The sequence below is a fragment of the Eubalaena glacialis genome, chromosome 10 (assembly GCF_028564815.1).
Source record: "Eubalaena glacialis isolate mEubGla1 chromosome 10, mEubGla1.1.hap2.+ XY, whole genome shotgun sequence".
Taxonomy (NCBI): domain Eukaryota; kingdom Metazoa; phylum Chordata; class Mammalia; order Artiodactyla; family Balaenidae; genus Eubalaena; species Eubalaena glacialis.
The window spans coordinates 85,162,590-85,186,249 of record NC_083725.1 but is presented as its reverse complement, the minus strand read 5'-3'; the positions used below and the strand labels follow the sequence as shown (position 1 = coordinate 85,186,249).

Below are 23,660 nucleotides of genomic sequence, written 5' to 3'. Positions count from 1 at the left end.
GACTCCTGAGTGCTGAGAATATTTTGTGAAAGAGATAGGACATTTTTGAGAGACATCCCAGAAAAAGCTGGTGAAATCATTACTGGCATGGATAAACAATCAGGAGGATACTATAACTTATTTTACATACAACTGAGTAGAAAGGATTACTTGGGTCGATGATAGATCCCGAAGAGGCTGTGAACAGATGCTTCCAGGTGATACAACAACTAAACTACTACAGTGAGTAAGACAGGGCTGCAGTTTATCTATCCCAAGAGAGGTAATCCCCTGTCGTCACCCCAACCCTCAAGTAGAACAGTTCTCTAAAACAGTAGGCATGTTATGCATGCAAGTCAACTTAGACTGGCTTTATGATAACAATATAATTTAATGCTATTGGCAAAGATAAGAACAGATGTGGAAATCAGCAACTCCTCCTTCTTGAGCACTTTATGTAATCTTGTTATATGGAAGCCAAGAGAATATTCAAGAGGCAGTATCTGATTACTTTGTTCAATTACCAAGAATAGGACTGCATGATGTTTTTGACATACAAAAGAATGGAGGCATCAACAGGAGAAAAGACAGAGGGAGGAAACAAAAACCAGCTCACTGAGAGGGGAGTTTAGATAGCTTTCAAAATATGATGTGAAAAAGAGAAATTAGATAACATTTCTACTGAGTTATTAATAAGCTTTGTAGAGAATGGTTCAAATCCAGATAGTCATTAGGGTCTTCACAGGTTTTTTTCCTTGCAGAAATCATTGTAGAAAATGTTGTGAGATTAAAGATACCAGAGAAATACATGGCAAGGAAATACTAACCAATGTCAGAGGGTAAAATGGGGAAGAAGTTGTTGAAACAGCTGACTGGTAGTTCATGCACAGCATCTATTGGGGGACATTCATCCCTTGGATGAATTTTCCATTAAAAGTGACTTAACGTCCTTGCATTGTCTGGGAGGAGGTTAGAAATATTAACAATACACTTTGATATACTTTAATTTTCAGTGTCTGCTTCATGTTCTTTACAGAAATACAATTGATTTTTATATATTAATTATGTATTCAGTACTATGAACAATTACATGCCAACAAATTGGACAACTTAGAAGAAATGGACAAGTTTCTAGAAACATACAGCCAACCCAAACTGAATCAAGAAGAAACAGATAATTTGAACAGAATAATCACTAGAAGTGAAATAGAATCTGTAATAAAAAAACTCCCTGCAAACAAAAGTCCAGGACCACATGGCTTCACTGAGGAACTTTACCAAACATACAAAGAAGAACTTATACCGATCCTTCTCAAACTATTCCAAAAGACTGAAAAGCAGGGAACACTTCCAAAGTCATTCTATGAAGCCACCATCACAGATACCAAAACCAGACAAAGACACTACAAAAAACAAAAGAAAATACACACACACACACACACACATATATAGTAGAGGCCAATATCTTTGATGAATATACATGCAAAATTTTTCAACAAACCAAATGGTGAAAAGCTGAAAGCCTTCCCACTAAATTCAGGAAGAAGACAAAAATGACCACTCTCACCGCTTCTATTCAACATAGTATCGGAAGTCCTAGCCACAGCAATCAGACAAAGCAATCAGACAAGAAAAAAATGTCATTACATGCAGATGATATGATACTTAAAACCTAAAGCCTCCACACAAAAACTACTAGAACTGATAAACAAATTCAGCAAGGTAGCAGGATACAAGATTAACATACAGAAATCTGTTCCATTTCTTTACACTAAAAATGAAATATCAGAAAGGAAAGTAAAAAAAAATCCCTTTTAAAATTGCATTTAAAAAAAAATACTTAGGAATAAACCTGACCAAGGAGGTGAAAGGCTTATACACTGAGAACTATAAAACACTGGTAAAGGAAACTGAAGATGATTTAAGAAATGGATAGATATCCCATGTTCTTGGACTGGAAGAATAAATATTGTTAAAATGGCCATACTACCCAAAGCAAGCTACAGATTGAATGTGATCCCTATCAAATTAGCTATGACATTTTTCACAGAACTAGAACAAATAATCCTAAAATTTATATGGAACCACAAAAGACCCAGAATTGCCAAAGCAATCCTGAGGAAAAAAAACAAAGCTGAAAGCATAACCCTCCCAAAGTTCAGACATAGTATAAAGCTACAGTAATCAAAAGAGCATGGTATTGGCACAAAAACAGACATATGGATCAATGGAACAGAAAAGAGAGCCCGAAAATAAACCCACCACCTACAGTCAATTAATCTTCGACCTAGGAGGCAAGAATATACAGTAGAGAAAAGATAGTCTCTTCTGCAAGTGGTGTTGGGAAAGCTGGACAGCCACATGTAAACCCCTCACACCATACACAAAAATAAACTCAAAATGGCTTAAAGACTCAAATATAAGACATGACACCATAAAACTCCTAGAAGAGAACATAGGCAAAACAGTCTCTGACATAAATCGTAACAATATTTTCTTAGGTCAGTCTCCCAAGGCAATAAAAATTAAAGCAAAAATAAACAAATGGGACCTAATCAAACTTTGTACAGCAAAGGAAACCATAAACAAAACAAAAAGACAACCTACAGACTGTGAGAAAATATTTGCAAATGATGCAACTGACAAGGGCTTAATTTCCAAAATATACAAACAGCTCATAATACTCAATAACAAAAAAACAAACACCTCGATGAAAAAATGGGCAGAAGACCTAAGTAGACAGTTCTCCAAAGAAGACATACAGATGGTCAATAGGCACATGAAAAGATGCTCAACATCACTAGTTATTAGAGAAATGCGAGTCAAAACTACAATGAGGTACCACCTTACACCAGCCAGAATGGCCATCATTAAAAAGTCTATAAATAATAAATGCTACAGAGGATGTGGAGAAAAGGGAACTCTCCTACACTGCTAGTGGGAATGTAAATTGGTGCAGGTACTATGGAAAACGGTATGGACGTTCCTTAAAAAACTAAAAACAGAAATACCACATGATCCAGCAACTCCATTCCTGGGTATATATCCAGAAAAAACAGAAACACTAATTCAAAAAGATACATTCACCACAATGCTCATAGCAGCACCATATACAATAGCTAAGACATGGAAGCAACCCAAGTGCCCAGCAACAGATGACTGGATTAAGAAGATATGATACACAGACACACCCACACACACACACACACACACACATACGCACACACAATGGAATACTACTCAGCCATTAAAAAGAATGAAATATTGCCACCTGCAGCAACATGGATGGATCTAGAGAATATTATGCTTAGTGAAATAAGTCAGACAGAGAAAGATAAATACTGTATGATATCATTCATATGTGGAATCTAAAAAGTAATAAAAACGAACGTATATATGAAACAGAAACAGAGGCACAGAAATAGAGAACAAACTTATGGTTACCAAAGGGGAAAGGCAGAGAGGGGAAGAGGGCAGGGATAAATTAGGAGTTTGGGATTAGCAGATACAAACTTCCTATATATTAAGACAGATAAACAACAAGGTCCTACTGTATAGCACACGGAACTATATTCAGTATCTTTCAATAAGTGATAATAGAAAAGAATATGAAAAAGAATATATATATGTATAACTTAATCACTTTGCTGTACACCAGAAACTAACACAACATTGTAAATCAACTATACGTCAAACAAAAAAATTAAAGTATTCAGCACCTTGATAGTTTATTACTGCAATAACTTATTTATAGCTTATTTCTGATATCAATATTCACAAACATATTACTAGGGAACAAGAACAGTCTTGTTCCTTCATTTCCAATTCTTATACCCTTCTTTTTATTGCCTTGCTCCACTGTCTAGGATCTCCTTTACAGTGTTGAATAGAAAAGGTGATGGCAAGTATCCCTGTCCTGTTCCTGAACTTAAAGTGAACGCTTTCAAAGCTTCATCAAGTTCTAGGCTGTAATTTTGGTTTTTGTAGATACACTGTACCATGTTACAATATAACATTCTAGTTCTAGTTTGCTAAGAGTTTTAATATATAGATACATTGAAGGGATATGGAATTTTATCAAACTTTTTTTCCTGAGATATCTCAAAAGATTTTTCTGGTTGATTTTCTCAAATTTAACCAAACTTGTACTCCTGGGATAAACTTTACCTTCCAATATATTGCTCAATTAATTTTCTAATATTTTGAATAGGATGTCTGCACATATGTTCACAAATGACTGACCTATAATTTTCTGTTCTACTGCCTTAATAGAGTTTTGGTATAAAGGTTATACTGGCCTCATATATGGATGCTTGATTCCCAACAAATATGACAGTGCAAAGTAGAGAGGAAAGAATGGTCTCTGCACTAAGTGAGACTGGGACAACTAGGTCATTTAAACAGATTACAAATAATAATAATAATAGTAATAATAAAATCTGGATCACTACCTCATACCATATACAAAAAACAATGCCTGGCAGATTACAAACCTAAATGTAAAAAACACAACTATAAAATTTATAAGACAATATAGGAAAACACCTCCATAAGACTTCTTACCCAACTCACATATAGTGGCAACCATAAACATGAATGATGCTCATGAAAATTGAGAATTTCAGTACATCAAAGACACTATGAAGAGAGTGAAATAGCAAGCAAGAATGAGAACTTTTTCATTACATAAAACCTATAAACAACTCAAATAAAAAAAAATTTAAAGATTGCCTACAAATAATAAAAAGGCCCAACTCAATGGAAACCTGAACAAAAGACATAAACAGATATTTCACAGAAAGGAAATCCAAATGTCCAACAATCACATGAAAAGATGCTCAGCCTCACTGATAATCACAGAAATGCAAATTTAAATTGCAATGAGATACTGCTATACAACCAACTGGAAAAAATTCTTAAAGGTAGGCAATACCAACCAGAACTGTTATATACTATTGGTAGAAGTATAAATTGGTATAACCACTCTGGAAAATAGCCTGGCAATATTGAGAAAATCTGAAGATATGTATACCCTAAAGCCTGCAATTTTATATGTAAATATATACCCCACAGATGTGTGTACCAGGCACATGTACAAAAAGTTCATGACAAAATCGTTCTTAACCGACCTAAACTGGAAAACACAAAAATTCCCATCAAGAACAGAAAAGATAAATTGGGATATACTAATCAATGGCATTCTATATAACAATAAACATGAATGAACACTAAAAATAATGTTGAGCAAAACAAGCTAGACAAAAAGAATGAATAATATATGATTTCATTTATCTAAAGGTCAAAATTGAGTAAACTAAACTATGCCCATTTAAGTGGTTAAAATATAAAGGAAGTGATTACCACCAAAGTCAGGATGGTACTTACCTCAATCAAGCAGGGAGAGCATCTGACTGAAAAAGGGCAAATGGAGGTGGGAGGAATTCTGAAGTGCTGGAAATGTTCTCTTTCCTATCATTTACCCATACATATGCATATTAGAATATATAACTTATGTGTTATGCACTTTTTAATATGTATATCTCACACAAAGGTAAAAAAGAAAGGATGTTTATATCCCATCTGAGTTTTTTCAAAGAGGTATTTAATAAAATTCTCTATGAAAAAATTGCTGCAGTTGCTTACTATTTACTGAAATATTTAATTGGGCTTTCACAATTACAAACACTTCAAAGGAAACAGAAAGCAATCTTCTAAAAAGAGCAAAATGTTCCCACTGCCGTAGAAATCTCTTCAGAATGCTCATGCAAGGTGTGTCCTGTAAAAGGCCATCTGCTCAGGCTGTTTATTGTCTGCTACAAGTCATAATCCTATTTGCCTCAGTAATTACTTGTTCAAATATAACTGGAAAGATTAAGATTTCAGGGAATACAGAAAAAAAGACAAAGGCCATAATTCCCAGTAATTCTGTATTAAAACATCACAACACAGATATCATTCATGTAGATAACCCCTTTTATGAGACTGCTCATCTTAATCACCACCTGATTTACCATTCATGAAAGAAACTATAGATTTTACTTATTTTTCTTTTCTCAAGTGTCCAATCACTAAACCCTACGTTAGCATAAAAGCATTCGAAATGAATTCTATCTCTGGAAACACCTGCTCAAAAACTAGCATAGATTTAATCTACAGAAATACAACACCATAATAAAAAGAGTATGTTAAGTAAGTCTCTTAACTAATCCAATAAACACAAATTATCTATTTTTCTAAGTGAACATTTTGTTAGAACAACAATCACTATCCTATATTATTGCCTATCTTAAAAGTAGCAATTTAAGTTTTATCTCATGATACAGGGACATCATCATGATTAATTATCTGATACTGGGCATACAGAGATAAAAGACATGGTCTGTGCACTTAAGAACATGGTCTAAGGGATTCAGAGCAGTAAAGAAAACAGGGTCCATAGGAGCTAATATAATAAGCCCTTAACTAAGTGAGTGACATTTGAGCTTAGTCAGGAAAAAAACAGAGCATCCACAAAGATGTATGCGAGCATGGGGGTAAAGGAGGGTGCCTCATCTCTGTGTGCACAAACTGCCTGTGGTTATGTGTGTGTGTGTGTGTGTGTGTGTGTGTGTGTGTGTATGGAAGAGAAATTCCAAGTTTGAAGAGCTATAAATAGTTTAGTATGATTAGAGCAACAAGAGGTAGTATGTAGTGACAAAGTTGGGAAGTAGTTAGAGGGGATGAAAGGAGTCTAGATTTTATTTAGAGATAATGAGGAGCCATTTCAGGATTTTTAGAATGAGAAATATAGGATCAAATTTGTAATGTACCTCTGCCCAATGTGATTTTGATAAAAGACATAGTCTAGGTTCTAAGAAAGAACATGGTCTAGCAGGGAGACAGACGTGCAAACAGCATAAAGTACCACAGGGGTTCATACAATGAACACCTTATCAACTAAATGGCATTTAAAGTTGGTGACAAAATTATTATAAAGTTTACCTAGAAGAATACATGGGTGATAACTATTTTTTCAAAATGCATATGGGGCAGGGGGACAGGGAGGGAATACCCTGATATAAAAATATACAAGGTATAATATTACTTTGCTTTCAGTTAGCTATGGCACCCAAGCATACATATTTCTCTCTTGTTCCCCAAGCATGCTGAAATGACAATAAAGTAATACAAAATGTAATAAATTTATAAACTCATGGCGATTTTAGAAGGTGATATCAAACAACCAAAGATTCTGATAAATTTAGTGGGGAAAAAAAGGAGAATCAAATCATTTTGGTAAACTTGTGAAGAAGGATCCAGTGCTCAGTGCACACATCAGAGAAGACTGTAGTGGAGGTGGGAGCCATTTTTCACAACACAAATCCCTGATGTCAAGAGGTATACAAAGTGGAAGTGACAAAGGAACTGAAAAATCATAGGAAAAGTGGTGCCCAGAACAGATCTCCCTCCTTTCTTCTCAGGGAGATGAGAGAAAACCCATACCAATTACCTTTATGAAATAATCTAGTCCTCCATTCATAAATGTAAAAAAACAAGAATCCTTAACTATTTGAGATAGGGGAAAGATGTTAAGGACATCTCATAAACAACAAGTACTACCAGGCAGATAATTTCAATGTAGGGGCCAGACTTACAATTAGAACACATCTATTCCATGAGCTGCCTCCCTCCCAAATGTACCATTTGTGTTTACAGGAGTGTAGCTGTGGAATTACTAACACTGAGGACATTTATTATTTAAAATTAGCAATAGCTTAGCTTCTAACACAATGAAAAACAACGAAGAAAGAATAACCTGGATTCAAGCAGAGACAATAGGTTTTCAGTCTTTGGTGTTGACGATTTATCTGGCTTTGAATGTTTGATGTCCTGGGTCTTGAAAATACATTCATTCATTCATTCACTGAGTATTTACACTGAATACCTACCTGTGTGCCTGGTACCCTTCCAGGTGGTGGGGCACATCCGTGAATGAAACGGAGAAAAATCCCTGTCTAACCTTAGGGAGCTGATATTTTTAGTAAAGCTTACATTTCCATGTATTTCATCTCCTGTAACCTAAGTCTTTAAAAAGTCTTACCAAAATGTTGATAGTGAGATCTCATACCAGGATCAGAGGTAATTTTTAGTTTCTCCTTTATCCTCTCATGTCTTCCCAACACAAAGACAACTTTTTACCCCTTTCTTCCTTTATTTATTTAAAGGGGAAGAGAATTGGTAGGAAAATCAATCTGGCTGCACTAAGAGAGTACATGACAGAAAACCAAATAACTGAATACAAACAACCGAGCTACTTATGTGCAAATGTGTTAATTCATGTGAGTATATACACAATACAAGAATGTGAATTAAGGCACGGATTTAAGAAACATCAACGAGGGACTTTGCTGGTGGCGCCGTGGTTAATAATCCGCCTGCCAATGCAGGAGACACGGGTTCGAGCCCTGGTCCGGGAAGATCCCACATGCCACAGAGCAACTAAGCCCATGCGCCAAAACTACTGAGCCTGTGCTCTAGAGCCTGTGAGCCACAACTACCGAGCCCTCGTGCCACAACTACTGAAGCCTGCGCGCCTAGAGCCCGTGCTCCAAAACAAGAGGAGCCACCGCAATGAGAAGCCCGTCCATCGCAACAAAGAGTAGCTCCTGCTTGCTGCAACTAGAGAAAGCCCGTGTGCAGCAACAAAGACCCAACGCAGCCAAAAATAAATAAAAATAAATAAATAAATATAAAAGAAACATCAACTGTAGACAAGGGATGGATTTGAGAAACAATAAGGCTTTTCAAGAGGACTCTATCTCCAGCAAGTGTGCTGATGAAGGAAACGTCAAGTTTGAGTCCCACGTTTCCATTTTGACCTGTGAGAAGAGTTAATGCAGGTCTGTTCTCTCAGTTCTTACTTATCTCTGTAACCGTGGCAATAATTCTTCATCAAACCCTAAGAACAAAACTCCTGAACATTCATGTAGTTTCTGGTTAATGATGCTATTCTATACACGTGAAGCTGTGGACCAAGACAAATCAGGAGGACAGCATGTTTAAAGTAAACATGAAGATTCCTGATATGTACCTGGTATCTGACATGGGTTTGTACAATGGCTGGTCACATAGCAGGTACGTGCCTATGTGACCAGTTCTCTTTGAGAACTATAGACTCTAAGACTCACGCAAACTTCCTTGGGTAGAGACATATCATAAGAGTCTCTGAGGTTCACAGCTAGAAGGAAAAGTACATCTTGTGTGACTCTTGCAGAGAAGAAAGGATTTTGTGGAAGCCTGTACATGACCTCCTTACCTATGGATATCTTTTTCTTGCTGTCCCTGGACTATATCCTTTGCTGTAATAAATCTTAGCTGGGAACACAACTTTATATTGAGTCATGTGAGTTCTTCCAGTGAACCACTGAACTAGTGGGTAGTCATGGGACCCCCCAAGACAGGACCACTGAGTTGGCACAAAATTAAGGGGATGGTGGGACGCAAGAAAAACTGAATTTAGTTTCCATGTAAGGCGTCTTGATCACCTTCATTACCTTCATTAGAAGACTCCTGAGCAGCAAATTTTTTTTTTTTTTTAGCATTTTAGCTTCATCAGTGGTTCAAAGTTCCCTTCAGCTTTACCTTGCTCTTCTATTATTTCTATTATATTTAGAAACAATGAAGAAACACCCCTTACTTCAAGGATTTATCCTGGTGTATTTTGTGATCTTGTTCCAAATATTATATATACCACCACTACCTTTAAATTCATTAAGTTACTTTATTCTTCTCAAAAACCTTTCATTAAGTATCTACCACGTATAAGACACTTTGCCAGGTGTTACAGGGATAAAAATATTAAGAAGATAAAGCTCCTATCCTAGAATCCAGAGAAGGACATTTACATAAATATGACAACAGATCTAGGCTTTTCTTAATGTTTCATTTTTAACAGTATTCTAGACACAGGCAATATAAAAGACTGCATCTTTAATGTCATACTGAGATTGAAAGCACTGCATTGTAGCCATATGATAGATCAATCCTCTCATGAAAACTCCTCTGCAATAACATCCAAAAGTCTGAATAATGAGCTATTCCATAACGGAGTCAATGAGAAACCAAAGGCAGCCAGAGTAATGGTAAAAATATTGCCAGAGGCTACCTCTGCTTTCTGAGGGTGAACACTGGATACAACTGTCTGGCAACTGAATAGCTTTGCTGTCCTTAAGTAAGTTTATGTTTCTGAAATGATCATTCACTGGAATGTGACAGCTAGAAAAAGAAACAATTTCTCATTCCTTCCATATCACTTTGAGTTCTATTTGTCCCTGCTAATATAACATCTTTAAAAATCCATATTCTACTTTATTCATGTCTGCAACCTCAGAACTGCAAGCCTGACCTTCTTATTAAGTCCCAATTTATATACAAATAATTTATATATGTATATAAGCCCTAATATATATATATATATATATCAGTTTACATTAAAGCCAAAACTTACTCCATTCTACACTCATTTCTTTAGAAATGTTAGATCTCTTTTTTAAACAAAGAAAAATAAAAATTATTTTATCATTATTTTGAACACAATTCAAGGATTGTAAGTTGAATATATCTAAAAGGATAATGAAACATGTATTTTAAAAGTATCTATCTTTTAGAATTTAAAGTACTTTTTTCAGATGTAAGCTTATGGAGTTTTACAGAAATCCTGCTGTGTATAGATTTCTGACAGAGAAAGAAGCCTCAGAATTACTAAAGACAATTCACAGCCTGCTAATCAGAAGAGTTGCTTTCACTGACTGATGATAGTTCTAGAAAACTCCAGTGCAATAATAGACAAGTATAAGAGAAGCTTAGGGTAGATTTCAAGGGAGGAGAGTGAATACGGAATACAGCTGGCTAACACTTGAAGCTTTATGGTGTAAGAGAATAGACTGTGAAACAGAAAGAATACAAAAAAGAGAGTCATCATATGTTGGTGGGACAGCTGCAAGAAATGATCATTTTAGAAACATAACCAACCAAATGTAAAGTATTATTGGAGGCACTGGTGCCAAGCCAAACATACCACTACAATTATCACCTAATATTATTATAATTACTAACATTTAGTAAGCGGATACATGTCAGCCACTTTGTAAAGCACCATAAATGGATTCAATCCTTAAAATAATCTTGTGAGACAGGTACTACCATCAACCCCATTTTATAAATGAAGAGACCAGGGTTAAAGAAGTTAAGCAATTTGCCCATTTTCATAAAGCGAAACAGTCAAAAAGCCAAAATTAGAAATCAAGTCATATGGTTCCAGATGCTGAGAGAAGTATGCTATTCTGCCTCCTCAACTGGTAGAATAATGAGCCAGTAAATGCTGGGGATATTAACAATAACCTGTTTCTTGAATATTCTTCTACAGGGACATTCACAAACAGAAGAACAGAGGTTATATCACCCCACAGTATAGTTTTCAAATATTCGAATGGAAGACAAAGGAGAGATGCTGAGAACACTATGGAAATAGCTATCTTTTCACAATATAAAAAAGGCAGCGGGTGGAGTCAAGATGGCATAGTAGAAGGATGCGGAATTCACGTCTCTGAACAACCAGGGCACCTACCAGGCACCAGTGGGGCACCATGGACACCTAAGGGGACGGAAGGAACCCCCAGCGACTGCGTAGGATGGGGGCTGTGGGGGGGAGTGAAGGGGGAGGAGAAGTGGAGGCAGGACGGGACTGGTGGCCAGAGGGGCGGCTGGAGGAGGGGAAGGGATCCCACGCCCAAAGGGGGAAATTGGGGGACCATCAGGAGGGCAGAGGATCAAAAGGGAGCGTGGCCAGCTTTCCCCTGCCCACTTGGGCCCCCAGGAGCCTGCTGAGATCCCGGGCCTGATGTTCTGCCCACCTAGGCCCCCTCCAGCCACGAGGGTCCTGAGGGAGTGGGAGGGAGGGAAGGGGGAGGAAAAGTAAAGGCCGGACCTCCCGGACCAGCATCCCTGAGGGGTGGCTGGGGGAGGAGAGGAGTTCCTACACCCAGCAGGACACACACACAGTTAGGGGTCCAGCGGGGACCAGGGAGACCCTGGGGGAGACAGTGGGCGTGGGGGGGCATGGAAGAGAACACAGCCAGTGCTCTCCCCGTCCACTTAGGCACCAGGGAGCCTACGGGGCTCCCAGGCCTAATCCTCTGCCCTTGGAGCCTCCCTCCCGCCAGGCAGAGCCCAAGACCCGCCCCTACACCCCCACCCAGGGCCCCACCTCTACACCCGGAGACCCCCTCTGTGAACCCCTCCAACCGTGCTGGGCCTAAACCCCACCCACACACCCTCACCCAGGGCCCTACCTCCAAACTCTGGAACCCCACACTGCAGAGGCCCTCCTTTCCACCTGCTGCCTCTCCCCTTCCGCGCAGGTCCTAAGCAGAAGCCCCGCCCAACGCATGAACGTTGCCTGCCTAGGCCCCGCTCCCTAGGCTTTTTCTGGTTGCTGGGACCTGAGCCTAGGCCCCGCCCCATGCTGAAACCCCCTACCTGCCTAGGTACTGCCCCAACCTAAAACCCGCCCCTGCCTAAGTGCCACTCCTGCCTAAACTCCGCCCCCAGAGCCAAGGCTTTTTTTTTTCTTTTTTCCTCTTTTAGACTGGGGTTGTGTTTTACCTTGTTGGTTCATTTATATTTTTGTTTTTTCTAATAAATCTTTTATTTTTCTAATTTTCTTTTATTCTTTATACTTTGTTATTGTTCTGCTACTTTTGGCTTGCTCCCCCCCCCTTTTTAATCTTTCTAATTTTATTGTTTTTTATTCTTTGTTATTGTATTGCTTTTTTTTTTTTTTTTGCCACGCCACACGGCTTGCGGGATCTTGGTTCCCAGGCCAGAGGTCGGGCCCAAGCTCCTGTGGTGGGAGGGCCGAGTCCAAACTGCTGGACTAACAGAGAACCTCAGACCCCAGGGAATATTAATCGGAGTGAGGCCTCCCAGAGGTCCTCATCTCAGCACCAAGACCCAGCTCTATCCAACTGCCTGCAAACTCCACTGCTTGACGCCTCAAGCCAAACAACCAGTAACACAGGAATACAGCCCCACCCATCAAAAAAAAAAAAAAAGCAACAACAAAAAAATATGTTACAGATGAAGGAGCAAGGTAAAAACCTACAAGACCAAATAAATGAAGAAAAAATAGGCAACCTCCCTGAAAAAAATTCAGAGTAATGAGAGTAAAGATGATCCAAAATCTCAGAAACAGAATGGAGAAAATACAAGAAATATTCAACAAGGATCTAGAAGAACTAAACAGCAAACAGTGATGAACACAATAACTGAAATAAAAAATACTCTAGGAGGAATCAATAGCAGAATAACTGAGGCAGAAGAACAGATAAGTAAGCTGGAAGATAAAATGGTGGAAATAACTACTGCAGAACAGAATAATGAAAAAAGAATGAAAAGAATTGAGGACAGTGTCAGAGACGTCAGGGACAACATTAAACGCACCAACATTCGAATTATAGGGGTCCCAGAAGAAGAAGAGAAAAAGAAAGGGTCTGAGAAAATATCTGAGGAGATTATAGTTGAAAACTTCCCTAACATGGGAAAGGAAATAGTCAATCAAGTCCAGGAAGCACAGAGAGTCCCATACAGGATAAACCCAAAGAGAAACATAACAAGACACATATTAATCAAACTATCAAAAACTAAATACAAAGAAAAAATATTAAAAGCAACAAGGGAAAAGTGACAAATAACATACAAGGGAATCCCCATAAGGTTAACAGCTGATCTTTCAGCAGAAATTCTGCAAGCCAGAAGGGAGTGGCAGCACATATTTAAAGTGACGAAAGGGAAAAACTTACAACCAAGATTACTCTACCCAGCAAGGATCTCATTCAGATTTGATGGAGAAACCATAGCTTTATAGACAAGCAAAAGCTAAGAGAATTCAGCACCACCAAACCAGCTTTACAACAAATGCTAAAGGAACTTCTCTAGGCAGGAAACACAAGAGAAAAAAAAGACCCACAAAAACAAACCCAAATCAGTTAAGAAAATGGTAATAGGAACATACATATCGATAATGACCTTGAATGTAAATGGATTAAATGCTCCAACCAAAAGACACAGACTGGCTGAATGGATACAAAAACAAGACCCATATATATGTTGTCTACAAGAGACCCACTTCAGACCTAGGGACACATACAGACTGAAAGTGAGGCGATGGAAAAAGATATTCCATGCAAATGGAAATCATAAGAAAGCTGGAGTAGCAATACTCATATCAGATAAAATAGACTTTAAAATAAAGACTGTTACAAGAGATAAGGAAGGATACTACATAATGATCAAGGGATCGATCCAAGAAGAAAACTTAACAATTATAAATATTTATGCACCCAACATGGGAGCACCTCAATACATAAGGCAAATGTTAACAGCCATAAAAGGAGAAATCAACAGTAACACAATCATAGTAGGGGACTTTAACACCCCACTTACACCAATAGACAGATCATCCAGACAGAAAATAAATAAGGAAACACAAGCTTTAAATGACACAATAGACCAGATAGACTTAATTGATATCTTTAGGACATTCCACCCAAAAGCAGAAGAATACACTTTCTTCTCAAGCGCACATGGAACGTTCTCCAGAACAGATCATATTTGGGGTCACAAATCAAACCTTGGAAAATTTAAGAAAACTGAAATCATATCAAGCATCTTTTCCAACCACAACGTTATGAGATTAGAAATCAATTAAAGGAAATAACAGTAACAAACACAAATACATGGAGGCTAAACAGTGTGCTACTAAATAACCAAGAGATCACTGAAGAAATTAAAGAGGAAGTCAAAAAATACCTAGAAACAAATGACAATGAAAACACGACGATCCAAAACCTATGGGACGCAGCAAAAGCAGTTCTAAGAGGGAAGTGCATAGCAATTCAGGCTCACCTCAAGAAACAAGAAAAATCTCAAATAAACAATCTAACCGTATACCTAAAGTAACTAGAAAAAGAAGAACAAAGAAAACTCAAAATTATAGAAGGAAAGAAATCAAAAGATCAGAGCAGAAATAAATGAAATGGAAACAATAGCAAAGATCAATAAAACTAAAAGCTGGTTCTTTGCGAAGATAAACAAAATTGATAAACCTTTAGCCAGACTCATCAAGAAAAAAGGGGAGAGGATGCAAATCAATAAAATTAGAAATGAAAAAGAAGAGATTACAACTGACACCGCAGAAATACAAAAGATCGTAAGAGACTACTACAAGCAACTATATGCCAATATAATGGACAACCTGAAAGAAATGGACAAATTCCTGGAAAAGTACAACCTTCCAAGACTGAACCAGGAAGAATTAGAAAATATAAAGAGACGAATCACAGGTAATGAAATTGAAACCATAATTTAAAATCTTCCAACAAACAAAAGTCCAGGACCAGATGGCTTCACAGGCAAATTCTATCAAACATTTCGAGAACAGTTAACACCTATCCTTCTCAAACTCTTCCAAAAAATTGTGGAGGGAGGAACACTCCCAAACTCGTTCTACGAGGCTACCATTACCCTGATACCAAAACCAGACAAAGATGTCACACAGAAAAATTATAGACCAATATTACTGATGAACACAGACACAAAAATCCTCAACAAAATACTAGCAAACAGAATCCAACAACACATTAAAAGGATCATACACCATGATCAAGTGGGGTTTATCCCAGGGATGCAAGGATTCTTCAATATACACAAAAGAGTGTGATACACCATATTAACAAATTGAAGAATAAAAACCATATGATCATCTCAATAGATGCAGAAAAAGCTTTTGACAAAATTCAACACCCACTTATGATAAAAACACTTCACAAAGTGGGCATAGAGGGAACCTACCTCAACATAATAAAAGCCATATACGACAAACCCACAGGAAACATCATTCTCAATGGTGAAAAACTGAAAGCATTTCCTCTAAGATCAGGAACAAGACAAGGTTGTCCACTCTCACCACTATTATTCAACATAGTTTTGGAAGTCGTAGCCACAGCAATCAGAGAAGAAAAAGAAATAAAAGGAATACAAGTTGGAAAAGAAGTAAAACTGTCACTGTTTGCAGATGACATGATACTATACATAGAAAATCCTAAAGATGCCACTAGAAAACTACTAGAACTAATCAATGAATTTGGTATGGTTGCAAGATACAAAATTAATGCACAGAAATCCCTTGCATTCCTATACACTAACAAAAGATCAGAAAGAGAAATTAATGAAACAATCCCATTTACCATCTCAACAAAGAGAATAAAATACCTAGGAATAAACCTACCTAAGGAGGCAGAACACCTGTACTCAGAAAACTATAAAACACTGATGAAAGAAATCAAAGATAATATAAACAGATGGAGAGATATACCATGCTCCTGGATTGGAAGAATCAATACTGTGAAAATGACTATACTACCCAAAGCAATCTAGAGATGCAATGCAATCCCTATCAAATTACCAATGGCATTTTTCACAGAACTAGAACAAGAAATTTTATAATCTGTATGGAAACACAAAAGACCCTGAATAGCCAAAGCAATCTTGAGAAAGAAAAATGGAGCTGGTGGAAGCAGGCTCCCTGACTTCAGACTATACTACAAAGCTACAGTAATCAAGACAGTATGGTACTGGCACAAAAACAGAAATATAGATCAATGGAACAGGATAGAAAGCCCAGAGATAAACCCATGCACATATGGTCACCTTATCTTTGATAAAGGAGGCAAGAGTATACAATGGAGAAAAGACAACCTCTTCAATAAGTGGTGCTGGGAAAAATGGACAGCTACATGTAAAAGAATGAAATTAGAACACTCCCTAAAAACCATACACAAAAATAAACTCAAAATGGATTAAAGACCTAAATGTAGGGCCAGACACTATAAAACTCTGAGAGGAAAACATAGGCAGAACACTCTATGACATAAATCACAGCAAGATCCTTTTTGACCCACCTCTTAGAAAAATGGAAATAAAAACAAAAATAAACAAATGGGACCTAATGAAACTTAAAAGCTTTTGCACAGCAAAGGAAACCATAACAAGACGAAAAGACAGAATTTCCATTTCTCAGAATGGAGAGAAAATATCTGCAAATGAAGCAACTGACAAAGGAGTAATCTACAAAATATACAAGCAGCTCATGCAGCTCAGTATCAAAAAAACAAGCAACCCAATCCAAAAATGGGCGGAAGATCTAAACAGACATTTCTCCAAAGAAGACATACAGATGGCCAACAAATGCATGAAAAGATGCTCAACATCACTAATCATTAGAGAAATGCAAATCAAAACCACAATGAGGTATCACCGCACACCAGTCAGAATGGCCATCATCAAAAAATCTACAAACAGTAAATGCTGGAGAGGGTGTGGAGCAAAGGGAACCCTCTTGCACTGTTGGTGGGAATGTAAATTGATACAGCCACTATGGAGAACAGTATGGAGGTTCCTTAAAAAACTAAAAATAGAACTACCATATGACCCAGCAATCCCACTACTGGGCATATACCCTGAGAAAACCATAATTCAAAAAGAGTCACGTACCACAACGTTCACTGCAGCACTATTTACAATAGCCAGGACATGGAAGCAACCTAAATGTCCATCAAGAGATAACTGGATAAAGAAGATGTGGCACATATATACAAGGGAATATTACTCATCCATAAAAAGGAACAAAATTGAGTTATTTGTAGTGAGGTGGATGGACCTACAGTCTGTCATACAGAGTGAAGTAAGTCAGAAAGAGAAAAGTACCATATGCTAACACATATATATGGAATTTTAAAAAGCGGTACTGATGAATCTAGTGGCAGGGCAGGAATAAAGACGCAGATGTAGAGAACAGACTTGAGGGCATGGGGGGATGGGGAAGCTGGGATGAAGTGAGAGAGTAGCAGTGACGTGTACACACTACCAAATGTAAAATGGATGGCTAGTGGGAAGCTGCTGCATAGCACAGGGAGATCAGCTCGGTGCTTTGTGACCACCTAGAGAGGTGGGATAGGGAGGGTGGGAGGGAGGCTCAAGAGGGAGGGGATGTGGGGATATATGTATACATATAGCTGATTCACTTTGTTGTACAGCAGAAACTAACACAACATTGTAAAGCATTTATACTCCAATAAAGATGTGGAAAAAAAAAAGAAGGCAAAGGAGAACATCTTTGAAGAAAAGTACAATGTTGGCTCATCCAAAACAAAAAGGTCTGATTTTCAAACTCTATAGGTTCTAAGTAAAGCAAACTACTGAATGCAACCAATACATGCCCTGTGAGTAGTGAAATGGACAGCATAGTAAATTGGCTTTGAGTATGGACCATGGAGTCAGGCTGCCTGGGATCTAATCCTGGCCGCACTACAAATAAGGAGAGTTACATAGTCTCTGTGTCTCAATTTCCTTATCTCTATAAAAACAAATATATATATATGTACTGTTTTTGTACCTACCTCAAAAGAAATTAAATAGAAAGTAGTAAGTTAATGTTAGCAACTTTTATTGTTAAATTTAAGTACCTAGAATTGAATGCTAAGTCATTTTCAATAAATGCTCTCATGCAAAATTTCCATACACTCCAGCACTAAATTTCATACACAATGAATTTGATTATAATCATTGTACAAACATATTTCTAAAAAGTCACTAGGAATCAGGGCTTCTGTGAAATAGAATGAAAACAAAACAAAATAAAATGAGTGCTATCACTATCTTTTTCTTCCATAAAGGAATTAAAATGAGAGCACATCTAGTCTCACCTTACAGAAATCAAAAATGACAAATGAATACATAAATGAACATGGTCTTTCATAAGATGAGAATTTCTAATAGAAATATCTTACTATTAGTAATCTTACTATCACAACAATAAAATTTTGATAATTCATCTAAAACAATCTCTTCTCTGGGACAGTGGTTCTCATATCTGTTTGGATGGTAATGCACAAGCAAGAGAGGGTGCTCTTTACAGAACCCCCAAAATGATGCTGTCGTAGTTAATGGCAACATAAGAAATAAAAAAACTTTACTAGATTATGGATTGCATATGCATATGCAACACAGATGCATATTCTCTAATATTAAAATAATAACCACAAACCTCTATGAAAAAATCTAAGCAAGAGCAATGTCATTTTTTCATTAACATTAATTTGGTACTTGTTAGTAATAACAGTTGCTAACTTCTGAATACCTACTACATGCCAAGGCAGGCAATATGCCAAAGAGACTGAGGTGCATATCTTACTTATAACTTATTTACCTTACTCATAACCATATGAGGTAGTCATCATTATTTTCATTTTGACAGTAAAACAACTGAGGTTTCAAAGAGGTTAGATAGAATTTAACTGAAGTTCAAACAACAGGGAAGGGACAGAGCAAGGACTCAAACCTGTCTGACTCAAACTTTGCACTCTTAACCACAACACTAGACTTCAATGCAATAAAATCTAAAAATTTAAACATTTTACATAATTAAATTTATATGAATCAGAAATGATCAATATTAACCAATTTTAAGAATAAAACAGGGCTTCCCTGGTGGCGCAGTAGTTGAGAGTCTGCCTGCCAATGCAGGGGACACGGGTTCGAGCCCTGGTCTGGGAAGATCCCACATGCCACGGAGCAACTAGGCCCGTGAGCCACAATTACTGAGCCTGCGCATCTGGAGCTTGTGCTCCACAACAAGAGAGGCCACGATAGTGAGAGGCCCGCGCACCGCGATGAAGAGTGGCCCCCACTTGCCGTAACTAGAGAAAGCCCTCGCACAGAAACGAAGACCCAACACAGCCACAAATAAATAAATAAATAAATAAATAAATAAATAAATAAATAAATAAATGGATCATCACGTTTTAAAAAAAAAAAAAGAATAAAACATATGTATCAGTGGGAGGACCATTTAAGAATCATTGCTGAGAATCTAACGTAAGCATCGCAAAAGCTGTTAAAAGAGTAGACCTTAAATGTTTCCAACACAAAAAAGAAATGGTAATTACTTCATGTGACACAATGGAGGTGTTAGCCAATACTATGGTGGTAATCATTCCGTAATATATTAATGTATCAAAGCAATACATTTTACACCTTAAACTCACACAATATTATGTGTCAATTATATCTCAATAAAGCTGGGGGAAAAAAGAATCACTAAGAAGCCTGCTATTAAAATTATTCTGGAAATTATTCCGAAGTTCCAAATGTAACATGCTTTGGTTAAGTACACAGCTAACAAAATCTAGTTCTAAAAGCTGTAGTTCAAATGAAAGTCTTCTTACTAGGATATAAGCCAACTGTAAAATCAATCACATATCAATTAACCTAACTAACTTAATTCCTCAAAGAGAAGAGATATTTTTAGAGAACATAATTAAGTTTGTAGCCATTCTGGAATTTACTTATTTTAATTTGAGGAGGCACAAGGGCTAGTGTTGTCAAAAAGAAAAAGATAATCCTTAGTCTTTTTAGTTGAACTGCTATTTGCTAAAGGAAATACTACTGATATATTGAGTTTTGTAGCAAGTCTTCTAACACTGCCCTATATGTCCATGATTTCTAATTTCATATTATTGTAATTAGCATATCTATAGCCATAATTGGAAGGACAGAAAACTATATAAAAATAATTCTCATCAATGAGAAGAACAATGAAAAGATTATTCATAGCTCAAACATGTCTAGGTCAATCCAACTTAAAATCTTATTATTCTGGAATGAATTTTTACTAAAAGACAAGTGTCTTGAGTCTGCATTGGATCGCTATTAAAAACAAGAAAATCAATTGATATTAATCATTAAATTTAAAAATAATCTTAAATCAAGCCGTAAAATGCATCTACCTTATGATATGCATTGCCTGGTAAAGTATTTCAGACTGATCAACTCCAAGAACCTTCTTTGCTCCAGCTTTAGCAGCAAACATAGAGAGAATTCCAGTTCCACAACCAACATCCAAAACTACCTGGTATAATAAACAAACAGATGTTATCGAGAAGGTCTAATACTTTAAATCCTATTCATATATGATGATGTTTCTGGCTAGGAATAGATAACAAAAATTTAAACTTTACTGACCAAATATGGTAATAATTTCTATTTGGGGAAACTGAAAATATAATTACATTAAGTTGTTTTAAATTCATAACAGTGTTTTGGCCACAGTCTGCTGCAATCAGATGCAACAATGTAAATTTAAGAAATGTTTTATATGAAATAAGCAATTCCCACAGACTTATTAAGAGGGAATTAGTCTCTGTTTTTTATTTCCTTATTGTATGTATGCTCTAAATTAGACTTAGTAATTCTAAATTTTAACAGAAATAAACTTTCTCAAGTTTGAGTGGCAGGAATTAACTTAAGCAAGATAGCCTGATCCAGTACAATTTAAAAATGGTTATAAAAGAATCATGAATGGAATATTACTCAGCCATAAAAGGAAACAAAATTGAGTTATTTGTAGTGAGGTGGGTGGACCTACAGTCTGTCATACAGAGTGAAGTCAGTCAGAAAGAAAAGAACAAATACTGTATGCTAACACATATATATGGAATCTAAAAAAAAAATTGGTTCTGATGAACCCAAGGGCAGGACAGGAATAAAGACGCAGACGTAGAGAATGGACTTGAGGACACGGGGCAGGGGGATAGAAAGGGAAGCTGGGACAAAGTGAGACAGTGGCATGGACATATATACACTACCAAATGTAAAATAGCTAGCTAGTGGGAAGCAGCCACATAGCACAGGGAGATCAGCTCGGTGCTTTGGGACCACCTAGAGGGGTGAGATAGGGAGGGTGGGAGGGAGGCACAAGAGGGAGGGGATATGGGGATATATGTATAAATATAGCTGATTCACTTTGTTGTACAGCAGAAACTAACACACCATTGTAAAGCAATTATACTCCAATAAAGATGTAAAAAAAAAAAAATAAAGGAATCATGGATATAGAATATTGCCATAACCCCTCCACTTCCAAAATTAAATGTTCAACTCATTTTAATAATACAGGTACAATAAAAACAAATTGGCTTCTAGAATTCAGTAACTTGAGAATTTAATTTTTTAAAATGATATTCATTATCATTGGTGAAAGAAATAAGAAGAACCAAATTTAAGATGTTATTGGCGATAGGCAGGGAGCAATTATTTCTAATCAAGAATTTCATACGGTTCTTCCCAGAACAGTATAGTGAAACCTGCTTGGTTCACAGTAAAACACAAAAACTAATTACCAAGGAAACACATTCAGCAAAATACTCAGAGGTACACTAGAAATTACTGAAACTGTAGTGCCTTAAGTCTTTCATTACCAATGACCTGAAACCCTATATACTTGTCTCAAAATATGAAATTATTTCAGTAGTCTTCTACTATAAGTATTCGCTGAGCATTACTAAGTGCAGGCATTGATCATGGCGATGGGGTACAGCAACAAACAAGACCAAGTCCTTGTCCTAATAGAGCTTACAATCTTGTGGGGGAGACAGACAATGAACAAAGAATAGAGAATAAAGAACAGAGAATGTTAACAGAGAATAGTAGTGTTATAAAGAAAACTCAAGCACAGAGTAGAGGTTAGAGCAAGGGGCGGGGGGACACACTCTTTTAGAATTTTAGATCGGTCTGCGAATACTTCTCTGATACATGTGAGCGGAGAAGGAAATGAAGTAAAGGAGTGTGCCAGGCAAAGATCTGGAGGAAGTGCCTTCTAGCCATAGAAGATATTAAATGCAAAGCACAAGATTCCAGGCAAAGCAAGAAGGCCACTGTGGCTGAGCTGGGTGAGAAAGGTTCCTTGGCGGTGAGATCAGGGTTAAGCAGGGGTCAGATCACATAAAGCCCTTGGATTTTATTCTGAGTAATGGGAAGCTACTGTAAGAAAAATAGAACTAGAATTAAGAATCTATTATATTTTTCAACAATTACTTTTTCACTAGGTAAAACATTCATACAGTTTAAACATCAAAAAGTGTATTTATTTATCCTTCAAAAGAATTTTTATGCATATACAATGCGATACTATATATGTATTTCCTTCCCTCCTCTACACAAATGGAAGCATATTATACCCACTGTGCTACACATTGCTTTTTTCCTTAACAATATAATTTAGAGATCTTTCCATATCAGTTTATAGAACTTCTTTCTCTTACATAGCTGTATAGGATTCCGTATCATGGTTGTACCATAATCTACTGATCCAGTTCTCTACTGATGGACATTTACGTAGTTCCTGAAATTTTACCATAACAATCAATGCTGTAAATAACATTATACCTAACCCCATTCATACATGAGTAACTCTACAGAAGTATAAAGGAGTAAATCTATTCCTAGAAATAAAAACACTGGGTCAGAGAGAATATACATATTTGTAATTCTGCTAAACATAAATTACCCGCCATAGTGCAATTCTACTCATGAAGACTCAAATCAGCAATGTGTAAGGGCCAATTTCCTCACAGGTGACACTAGCCCATATAATCAAACTTTCAGATTTCTGCCAATATGGCAAGTACAAAATAATGATATACTGGTCTAGATTTAATGTGCATTTCCATTATCATGAGGTTTTGCATTATTTCATATGTTGTAGTTCTATGTGAACCATCTACTTATATCCTTTCTCCATTTCTCCA

General features: G+C 36.9%; 1 protein-coding gene across 2 annotated transcripts in view; it reads right to left on the bottom strand.

Annotated features, from left to right (window-relative positions):
- PRMT3 (protein arginine methyltransferase 3) overlaps nucleotides 1-23,660 on the bottom strand; it is a 138,237-nt gene that overhangs the window by 87,182 nt on the left and 27,395 nt on the right. For both annotated transcript variants that reach the window (XM_061203143.1, XM_061203142.1), the window contains exon 9: nucleotides 20,862-20,983. In XM_061203143.1, coding sequence (XP_061059126.1) covers nucleotides 20,862-20,983 — 122 coding nt within the window. The remainder of the gene's footprint in view (nucleotides 1-20,861; nucleotides 20,984-23,660) is intronic.